General features: G+C 41.1%; 1 protein-coding gene across 1 annotated transcript; it reads left to right on the top strand.

Moving 5' to 3' along the window:
- The first annotated feature begins 2,600 nt into the window (after positions 1–2,600).
- On the top strand, positions 2,601–3,517 carry LOC108665938 (autophagy protein 5-like). Its single transcript, XM_018152745.2, has 3 exons — positions 2,601–2,904; positions 3,111–3,196; positions 3,400–3,517. Exons 1-3 carry the CDS (start codon positions 2,737–2,739, stop codon positions 3,515–3,517), a joined length of 372 nt encoding a protein of 123 aa, XP_018008234.1. The 5' UTR covers positions 2,601–2,736.
- The last annotated feature ends 8,015 nt before the right edge of the window (positions 3,518–11,532 follow it).

Below are 11,532 nucleotides of genomic sequence, written 5' to 3'. Positions count from 1 at the left end.
TCCCCTAAATATGCTTTTACAGTAGAACCTCACTTAGCAAAGGCTCCAGTTAACCAAAAAATCAAGAAACAACAAAAATTTTGATTACATTTACCTGGATCAGCAAAAAATTTCACTTAAGAAAAAATTAATGCATCATCGGTCATCACAAAATTGTGCATTAGAATGTCATAGATAGAATTGTGCTTATGGCAACATAGAATGAATCTAATTAACCTAAACTATGATTTATTTCACCAAAAAATATGATGGTTGTCACTAAAATATTCCTTTCTATTTCTATTTTATTATATTATTGTACTTTTACTTCATTTTTATTTTATGTTTTTCCTCATTTATTTATTCATTAATTTTTTATATGTATGTGTTTTTCTTATTTTTTATTTCTTTTTAGCTCATTTTCTCATTTATGGAAAAAATGCACTATTGTGGTCATCATGTCCGTCCATCTGTCTGGCTGTCCATCCATGACTTCACGTTTTCATTGACGAGATTATGCGCTCTGTCACTCACTGCAGTGAGTACTGAGTTATATTTTTTTCATGTGTGTGTTTGTGTGTTTTTTTAGATTTTAGAATATTTAGGCACCAAATAAACCCTATTTAGGCAAGAAGCTTCATAGACCATTTTCCAGTACTCCTATAAGCATAATAAGAAGATGAGACTTATCAACACTCTGAGCTATGAGGGACATGGAGGACGACTTCACCCTTGTGACAACTCCGTGAGGTACATGGGGGACGCTCCTTCAAAAAAAAATTGTTCAACAACAACATAACACACTAAAATGTCTCAATATCCTTGTCACGTTGCAGAACCTACTGGCAGGGGGACCCTATCCTAGCCCCACTCAGAACTTGTTACCTGTATAAAAATACAGCTACCTACTATCACTCTTCATTTATTATCAGTAATGTTGTATCCTTGCTTATGCTAATTTTAACAAACTATAACTAAAATTTGTGGGAAACTAACACTGTACATCCTATTCATATAATTTCTACTGGCATTGAACTGAATGCCAATTTGAGTAGAACAGAAGCATCAAGCGTTCTCTCCAGGTGTCACAGGACAGTCATTTATTTGAACTTTTATGCATAGGTTATAGGTAGTTCATTGCTATGTATAGGATGTGACTGCTCTTTGTAAAGATTGTTGCTGTGCACCTTATATTCATTATTAATCTTTGATCTATCAGAAACAAGCCCACAGGAGTTTGGTTTCTTGTAAAGTATTAAAACACTTATTGTCTCAATTTGCTAGACCAACTTGGTCTTAAGAAGCTCCAGGCTGTGCTGCCCAGGCTGGACCTTCAGTAGAGTCTACAATCTCATGTGAGGCACGGTGCAAGGCATGTCAATAGTTACTAACCTGCGATGAAATATATGTATATTTTTCAAACTAATCTCTTATAGTGTTCTCATTGTCTGTACTATCTAGTTGCAGCAGTCTCTTCATGTGCCTGCTCTTTTTGTTGTGTTTTATCTGTGGTTCTTTGCCCACAGTCGCATGAACTCTGAACACAATCATCCTGTCAAGGGACTACACTGGACAAGTCTCCAGAGCTTCTTCAACTTCATATAAAGAAAAAAAGGGAAAGGCTAGACATTTATAGGTAGTTTATTGCTATGTATAGGATGTGACTGCTCTTTGTAAAGATTGTTGCTGTGCACCTTATATTCATTATTAATCTTTGATCTATCAGAAACAAGGCCACAGGAGTTTGGTTTCTTGTAAAGTATTAAAACACTTATTGTCTCAATTTGCTAGACCAACTTGGTCAGAAGAAGCTACAGGCTGTGCTGCCCAGGCTGGACCTTCAGTAGAGTCTATAATCTCATGTGAGGCACGGTGCAAGGCATGTCAATAGTTACTAACCTGCAATGAAATATATGTATATTTTTCAAACTAATCTCTTACAGTGTTCTCATTGTCTGTACTATCTAGTAGCAGCAGTCGCTTAATGTGCCTGCTCTTTCTGTTGTGTTTTATCTGTGGTTCTTTGCCCACAGTCGCATGAACTCTGAACACAATCATCCTGTCAAGGGACTACACTGGACAAGTCTCCAGAGCTTCTTCAACTTCATATAAAGAAAAAAAGGGAAAGGCTAGACAGCCCGCATTGACTTACTTGTGACATTGACTTACCTGTCATTCAGCCTGACGAGCTAAGATAACCAGAAACTTGGCCTTTTTGCACAGGCCAGGCTACCCCACAAGGTAGATGTAGCAGAGATTGAGGGCAGACTCATTACTCTGTAGTCTTCCGTTGAATGCACTTCAAATTAAAAATTTCTCCAAGTCTGTTATATTTCTTCAAGTCTGTTGTTTCCAGCTCCTGCTATGAATAGCACTAATAAAAGATGATGCATTTATATGTCATTACTGCATCCAATTTTTTGTAAGCATAACTGACATGCATGAATTTTTAAAATTGGCAGCATCTATAGGGCAAAAAATGGCAGCATAAATTTGCCCTAAATTGGCGGCATCTTGGTCCACTTTCCAGTCAAACTTTTCTAATGCACTTCTTTGCTATCATGATATACAATTATACACTCTCATACTTCCAATATTTTATAATTACTATTAATTGAAAGAATTAACATATGCTTAATTCAACTTTTCATAGAAGAATTTTTCATCTTTATAAGGTATTTTAACTCATTTAGTGTGAAAAGTTAGTTGCAACAGTTCAAAAATTCAAAAGGTTTTGAAGAACTCCTCATAAGAAACATGAGTATGTCAATGTCTGGAGATGGAGAAATATTACGGCGGGTGTGGGAGGGCCGGGTGGCCACATGCATCAAGCTTGCCGAGGAAGATCTCAGCTCGTATGGTGAACCTGACCCGCACTACCTCATGCTTCCTCGCGTCTCTTACTTCCCACTAGTTCTGGAAAAAGTAAGTGCTCAAACTATTAAATAGAAACCAATAAATTTTTTTTAGAAAATGTATTTAAACCATTCAGCTTCAGCAAGAACTTGGATGTTCTGTGTTCTGTAAACTTTATTCTTGAAACATTTTTCTTAATTATTACTTCTTATTACTAATTATTTGCCCATTTGAAGTGTTACTGATGAATTGTTCTGTGCAACTTTTTCCTACAGGTACGAAAGTCATTTCAAAGGCATGTGTCTCCTGAATTTCGAGATCATGAGATTTGGCTTGAGTTTGATGGGATTCCCTTGAAAATGTAAGTGACTGTGAGTCAGTGATCCAATTTTTTGGCATATAAAAAATATACTGTAAAAAGAGGCTCATTTGAGTGTTTTAATCCATTTTTGAGCAGGCAGACTGGGATTTCTTGACTTGTTTTGTACAATATTTCTGTTTAATTATGATAATAGAAACAAAACAAAACCGTGCTTGGTATGACATGTCTACCTTGCCTGGCAGGCAGTACCCCATAGGCGTTCTTTGTGATGTACTCAACACTGAAGGTCAAGCCCCATGGATGTTACGTCTCCACTTCTCCAGCCCTCCTGCTTCTCTAATTAGCTTGCCTTGTGGGTAAGTCTTATCTTATTATTGCTGATCCTGTGCATAGCTCGGGCCATACTAACAAAACTTGCTCAAGTAATTGTAGTGACTAAAGTGCTCCATGCAGCCAAGTACACTTAGCAGCTGGTGTTTAGTCATTGGTTGGTGTTTGGCTCGAAAAACCATCAATAATTATATAATAGGCTGATGAGAGTTACAAACTCATAAATATTTTTGATATTTTAGCCCCAGGTTAGATCTGAACCTACTTTGTCTCTGGCAATCACATGATAATTTTATTCTTGGAAAGGAGAATAAAGCTACAGAAAGTGTTTGCTATACCAAATAATATTTGGTGTCTCAAGTATAATGGCATTGATGGATTTTGTGAAAGATTAGGAATTAGCAGAATAATAGCTTAGTTTTTCTTTGTTTTCATGAGCTCTGTTTTATTGTGTTTTTGTTTCAAAANAGCAGCTCTGGCAGGGTCTTGTCAATGGTGAGAACGGATCTTTCTGTTTTTATCATCCCAATCAAGTAATGCTTTTTACTTTTTAATGACATTATCTCTTTTTTATCACTTGCAAGCATCATCATATATTTTCTATCATCACACTTCAAAACACCATCATTGTGAAAGTGCTTTTTGTATACTTGATCACAGTGAAAGAACCATTTTCATATTTACCCATCACAGTTAAAAAGTGTTTACTTGTTTACCACTGCAGTGAAAAATGTATACTTTTTAACTCAAAGTGAACGTGTTGTTCTTTGCCGAGGCTGTATGCTGTTGTGAGGACTGCTTGCTCTGTGGACATCAGGGGAGACTTTCCATGGCCTGTGGTAGTGATTTTAATTTCTTTCTTATCCACATGACATTGTTTCATTTTACCCACATTGTTGTGTCANAGACACTAGGAGACTGCCTCCTGCCAGGTAACACACGCCCCCTACTCCTGCAACACCTGCTGCAGGAGACACTAGGAGACTGCCTCCTGCCAGGTAACACACGCCCCCTACTCCTGCAACACCTGCTGCAGGAGACACTAGGAGACTGCCTCCTGCCAGGTAACACACGCCCCCTACTCCTGCAACACCTGCTGCAGGAGACACTAGGAGACTGCCTCCTGCCAGGTAACACACGCCCCCTACTCCTGCAACACCTGCTGCAGGAGACACTAGGAGACTGCCTCCTGCCAGGTAACACACGCCCCCTACTCCTGCAACACCTGCTGCAGGAGACACTAGGAGACTGCCTCCTGCCAGGTAACACACGCCCCCTACTCCTGCAACACCTGCTGCAGGAGACACTAGGAGACTGCCTCCTGCCAGGTAACACACGCCCCCTACTCCTGCAACACCTGCTGCAGGAGACACTAGGAGACTGCCTCCTGCCAGGTAACACACGCCCCCTACTCCTGCAACACCTGCTGCAGGAGACACTAGGAGACTGCCTCCTGCCAGGTAACACACGCCCCCTACTCCTGCAACACCTGCTGCAGGAGACACTAGGAGACTGCCTCCTGCCAGGTAACACACGCCCCCTACTCCTGCAACACCTGCTGCAGGAGACACTAGGAGACTGCCTCCTGCCAGGTAACACACGCCCCCTACTCCTGCAGCATCCCCAGCCGTGTGACGTTGACGTAACTTTGAATAAACTTATAAAATAAACTTTGTTTAAAAAAATTAAATCTTTATCAATATTGTTCCGACATTATTCACCAAGAGGGAAACATCCATAAATTCCCACTAATGACTATATTGCTTAGCTCTGCTCGGCTTTGAAATATAGCCCCTTCATTTATTTACCTTGATATAAAATATATTAAAGGAAGTCTTTGCCCCTCACACTATCTGAATATTTTAATAATTTTACTGGCTCTCCATTGTCAATTAATTTTGTTATATCCGCTCTATTTTTTTGTGCTATAGGTACACATATTTCTTTGTGTGCCAGTGTGTGCTGTTGTTGCACTCACCAGTTTTTGTGCTATAGGTACACATATTTCTTTGTGTGCCAGTGTGTACTGTTGTTGCACTCACCAGAGTTTTTATAAGAACCTGGTTTTGTGTTGACGAAGATCAAGTTTTAGTTTTTATTTGTAGAAGAAATGTGATTATTCAAAGCATCATCGAAATTATTTTTATTATCATAGGTATCATCATTATGCTACTATCAATAGTGTATTTCTCTTCTATTTAATTTATTTTCTGTATTTCTATATTTCTATTTTTCTAATAGTCTATTTCTCTTCTGAAAGTGAACAAAACGACCTTCATCATTTATGTGTTGGCCAAAGTTGAAAAATGAGTAAAGCATATTTCCACGGTCACCTTCCTGTAAAATATTAATTCTGTACATATACATGAGTGAGTATTTGGGCATATTCAACAAACGAAGATCAAGAGTAAGGAGGTATGAAATATCTTATCTTTAATCTGTATTCAATGGAAGAAAATAATTAGCAATTTTTGTTCTAATTTTCACGCCTGGAACGCCATTTTTTGATACGAAGATTTACGAGTTGCTTGCTTTCGGCTCTTTTCATGTCAGTTATGCAATGGAAAAACTGCTTGTAAATTGTATATTTTTACGTTTTACAGGCCATGTCTACTGCATGGAATTCAATTATTTTGTTGGCCACGTGTCTACTACGTGGATTTATCCCAGAAAAGATTCGCGACGAGTCAGACAACTACATGTAGCGGTTTCAGCGTTTATTAGGCCGTTCTTTAACATCGCAGAACATTCACAGCTGGTTGCGGTTACGAACGCGTAACTCACTGCTCCAATTCTGTTTTGCTCAACAGCCTGGCGGTTAAGCAAAGAACTGACCAGAAACTGGCGCACAGAGCTGGGATCGGACCAGCACCTCTCTGGTCTAATCCTGGTACTCACCGAACTGTAGCCACAGGGCCACACTCACAGTACTGGGAATGACCAATGTGAGCGCTACAACGGGATCATTTGAAAGGCGATAGCTCTGAAACTAGAGGCTCTCAAACTAGCTGTTGACTATTGGGAAATGGTATTGCTGGACGCATTACACTCAGTGAGGTCTCTGCTATCTACCGCTACGATTTCAACTTCGCGCGAGCGTTTTTTTTTAATTTCCAAAGACGGTCAACTCACGGACGTTCCCTCTTATCCTGGCTGATGACACGCGGACCGGTCCTGCTCCGCCGCTACGTTCGCATAAACCAAGCCACTTGTTAGTAAGTAAACTTGATAGACTGCAATCCCACCTTCGCACATGTGGAATACCGAGACGGGCGAGAGTCAACTGTATCGGTACAAGATCCAGCTCCATGTCCTCAAAAATCACCACTCGAGAAACAATCTTCGATCATTCGATGGAGAACGGAAATTACCGTGAGCAGCTTGAGATGACTTGACATTGTCAGGATCTCACTCCCAGTCCTACTGAGTCATCCCCGCAACCTGCACCACCGCAGGATGTTGCACACCCATTACCCGTGTCTTCGGAGCCTTGCAGCGAGAAGAGAAGCCAGCGTCTTCTTTAATCCCAAAGTCAACTCGTACACGAAGACCTCCTGAGCGTTATGGTTATGAATAGACGAAGAAGCGAATAAATAAATACTCTTCTTGTAATGATGGTCACTTCTATGTTGCGTTATATTAGTTTGTAACTTGTGACTGATAGTTTGTTTTTAGCAAAAAAATTCGGAATGGGAGAATGTCGTAATAAAGAACAACTAGTTTTACTACGTCACATCAAACGTAATGTGGTGAGAAACCGACGTTTGTTTGCAGTCTCTATGTTGTATCCAGTATGAACGGATATCTCTTTCCTGTTGTATAATGCACATGTACTTTCTAAACCTTAGTCTCTATTAAATGCTGCTTTTGTTATTTAATGTTATATTGTTCTGTGTTGTGTTGATAAGTATCTTATATCGGTTATTATTCTTCCAGGTAACTAGGCATTTGTTTAATAAAGCTTGGATTACCCAAGTTTATTGCCTCCCTGATTCCTCATCACTCATCATAGATTCATAACTGTTCTGTCTGACAAAATTTATTTAGCAGTCAAGGTATCGAACTACAACAAACTCGTCTCCAAAACAGAAATAATAATGTACATGACAATGGAAATAAATTTTTAGATAATTTCTTGTATTTCGCTACGTTTATGCATTCAAATTTCCTATGACCAATGCAAGTACAAGATTGGAAATTCCCTACTTCAGCGATTTATTTTTCCCTTGAACATCTACGAGATAGCCACGATTTCTCGGGTTATAAAACTTTACGCCTCCATAATATGAAGCGACAAGCCCAGAGAGTAATGGTTGTCTACCACTGAACGTTACATCGAATCATCACTTCATACTCTGATTTTAGCTCAAACTGTAACTTGCGGACAACGGACTGCGACCAACCAGCCCAGGTCGCCAGTGGAACTGCATGCATCCTGATGTGCACCACCAGACGGTCACTGTTCGCTCACAACATTGGAGTTAGGTTTCAGAAAGCATAGTTCTGTTCCAAAATCTATCGTCCTTCGACGAGCGACTTCCGCAGCTTCGTTAAATTACGTAACTTTTAATTCACAGCATCTGGGGTTAGGTTCCAGATAGCATAGTTCTGTTCCAAAATTTATCGTCGTACGACACGTGGCCGTTCGACCGTAGGCTGATTCGACCCACGGGACAGATACGAACGGCTCCGGCGCGCTCCGTCCGGGTGGTGTAAATTTTTTTCGCGTATTGGCAGACGACGCTGGGCCATACGACGTCAGGCTGTTTTCCTGTGGGCTGATTAGTCTAATTCAATGTATATGATCTGTCTGGTGGCGTGCGGCTGATAATATTACAGTCAAGAAGTGGTGTAGGCTATGTTCTTCAGGGAAGGGATCATGATAGTCCATCCGAAGTACGGCAGTGGTGGTCTCCGACAGGCGTCCCGGCGTTAACACCGGTGACGTACGGATGGGACCAACCGAATCTACTGTTCGTTAATGTTCAACTTCACATTTCCGGTCTGATAGCTACCTAGGATTACTGATGTACTTCTCAAGAGTTCGCTTGTTCGCCCGTGCATTTTATTTTTAGTACGCTTTTACTAATGGAACTTTTGACGACTGTTAATTTAGTTACCATGCTTTTTCGCCATCTCGTTGGGGTAGCTTATTTGTGTTGCCTGCTCGCCCGCAACACTTTGTTGTGTTGATATGCATCTTATATAGGTTTTATTCTTCTAAACTAGGCCTTTGTTGAATAAAGCTTGAATTACCCAAGTTCATTGCCTCCCTGATTCCTAAACACTCATCGTAGCTTTGGAACAGTTCTGAAAAAAATTCTTAGCAGTCTAGGCATCGAACTATAACCTAAACTCCAAAACAAAAAAATAATAATGTACACGAGTACGTAATGATAATGAAAATAAATTTGAAATACTTTCTTACATTTCTTAAGTTCAATCGTTCATATTTACAATGACCAATGCACGTACAAGATTAGAATTTCCCTCCTTCAGCGGTTTATATTTCCTATGAACATCTACGCAATAGTCATGATTTCTCGGGTTGTAAATGAGCACACTGGACGCGAAATCACGCTTCAACTCTAAAAGCTTGTCTTGCGTCGCAATTTTTCACATTTTACTCACGTGATGTTATTGTAACAGTTAAATGGTGTAAACGTTGCCAAATATCTACAAATTCTTTTTAGAGCCAGGCAGTTACACAAATAATAGTTAATCACGCTCAAAATTCCAGCATGAAAACTTCTGTAGCAAAATTATTCAAGCTTTGTGCACAGATTTTTATTAACGACGCTGAGTGGTTGAGTATAGCAAAAACTTTCTCTCGAGTTCTCACGTAATATGGTTACACAGTCCTGTCACCTGTGAGCCAATCTAACGCAACATCTCGATACGTTGTTGTGGTGGTTCCCCGGTCTCATTTTTATAAGAGAACCCCCTCGCGCAAGCACGACACCGCCGACAGGGGGTCGCTCCAGAGCTGTAGCCGAGGTTATGTGGTAGTGTTGTCTGAGGTCCTGACAGAGCGGACATTCCAGAAGAATGTGAGTGATTGTGTGGGGAGCTCTCTGGCAGGAGTCTGTGTCTGCTTGGCCTATTCTGTTTGCGTATGTTTGTAGTGAATGGTGGTGGCCGCAGCGCAGCCTAGCTAGATGTACTCTCTCCAGTCTAGAGAGCTGGGTTTCTGTGCTGCTTATGTCAGGTGGTGGGTGTCCAAGGACTTTGTTGTTGCCGGCCAGCTCCAGCGTTCTAAGTGTCATAATTGTGTGTAAATGTTTTTTTTTGTGCTGGTGTTGCCCTGGGGTGGGGGTACTGTGTTTAGTTTGTTGGTGTAGTATCTGTGTGGGGTCTGCACTATTTGTCTGTTTGTAGGTGGGTGTTCGCGTAGGTAGTGGCATGGGTGTTCTGTGTTGTTTATGGCTGCGGCTAAGAACTGTGTTCCTCTAATGTCGGGGTGTGCTTTTATGGGAAGTACTTTTTTGTTTCTGCATGAAGGTGATCGATGGGGATGCATTGTGTGCAGCCTGTGACTATCCTAAGTGCTTTGTTTTGTAGTGTTTGGAGTTTCTGTATGTTGGTGTTGGATAGTGCAGGCGCCCAGGCGGGGCTGGCATAAGCCATGAACTGTTTGAATGTGGATGCTAGTGTTTATTTGTTTTTGCCGAATTTGGTACCGCCTAGGGCCCGAAGTGAGTTGAGTCTGATGTTTGCGTTGTTCCTTATGTTGTTGATGTCAGGACCGAATGTCATGGAGATGTTGAGTGACCCCTAATATTTTCGTTTCGTGTGTGTGCGGGATCAGGGTGTTGTTTAATGTGATGTTTGGTCTGTTTTGGTGCTCCTTTGTGTGACTGGTCATTAATGTGTTTGTGGATTTACTAGGAGCAACATTGAGTCTGTTCAGTGTAAGCCATTGGGATAAAGTGTTGAGATATGTTTGTGCTGGTTGAGTACATATGTCTGCGGATGGGTGAGTGGATGTTATTGTGACGTCGTCTGCGTAGGAGGCAATGTGGATGTTTGGAGGTGGTTCAGGTATGTCGTGCATGTATAGATTAAAGAGTGAGGGTGATGGGACGGAGCCCTGTGGGACTCCATTGGGTATCAGTGATGTGTGTGATGACTTGACTGAGTAGTGTACGTATGCTTGTCTGCCTGATAGGTAATTAGCAAGCCAGCGTTTGCTGTTGTTGTGTAGTTTGGTGTTGTAAATTTCATTTGTGAGGGGGAGGCGGGGGATGGCATCAAAGGCATTACTGATGTCTATTGTAAGCAGTAGTGTTCTGTGAGTGGATTTTCGGGAGTTGATGCCATCGTTTATGCCTTGTGTGAGATTTGTGAGTAGTGTTGTGGTCGAGTGGTGAGGTCTGAATCCGTGTTGTGTTGGAGAAAGTGTAATGTGCGGAGTGGCTGTGTTCAGTATGAGGAGCTCTATGACTTTTGAAGGTGTATAGAGGAGTGTGATTGGTCTGTATGAGGCGGCCTCAGTGGGTGGTTTATTGGGTTTGAGGAGTGTGATTATTTTGCCAATTTTCCAGATGTATGGTATTTTGGAGTGTGAGTAGAAGTTGGCAATGTTTGTAAATGTCGTGATTCCGTGCGGGTCAAGGTGTTTAAGGTGTATTTTTGTAATCTTGTCGGGCCCAGCAGCGGAAGAGTTTTTAATTTGTTGTATGACCCTTTTGGTGTCGTTTGTAGTGGCTAGGGTAGCTGTTGGCTCTAGTCGAAATTGTTGTTTGCGTCTGATGCGTCTGTCTTCTTTGTGTTTGGATAACCTACTTATGTTTGCGTAGTGTTGTATTAGTATGTTTGCTTGTGCTTGTCTGGTGGGGATGTTGTCTGTGTTGGTGGTGATTGCTGCGTGGGTGTGTTCTTGTTTGCTGTTTGAGTTGTGTAAGCTGCGTATAGTTCTGTAAAGCTGTGTGATGTTGGATTTGTGGTCCAGTGTATCCAGGAACTCGAGCCAGGCCCGTTGCTGTTGCTCTGTAATTTTGTTCTGAATTTGTGCGTTTAGTTCCTGGATTTCTCGAGTAGTGTTC

The sequence above is a fragment of the Hyalella azteca genome, unplaced genomic scaffold, assembly GCF_000764305.2.
Source record: "Hyalella azteca isolate HAZT.00-mixed unplaced genomic scaffold, Hazt_2.0.2 contig1977, whole genome shotgun sequence".
Lineage (NCBI taxonomy): Eukaryota > Metazoa > Arthropoda > Malacostraca > Amphipoda > Hyalellidae > Hyalella > Hyalella azteca.
This window is presented reverse-complemented; position numbering and strand designations above follow the sequence as displayed.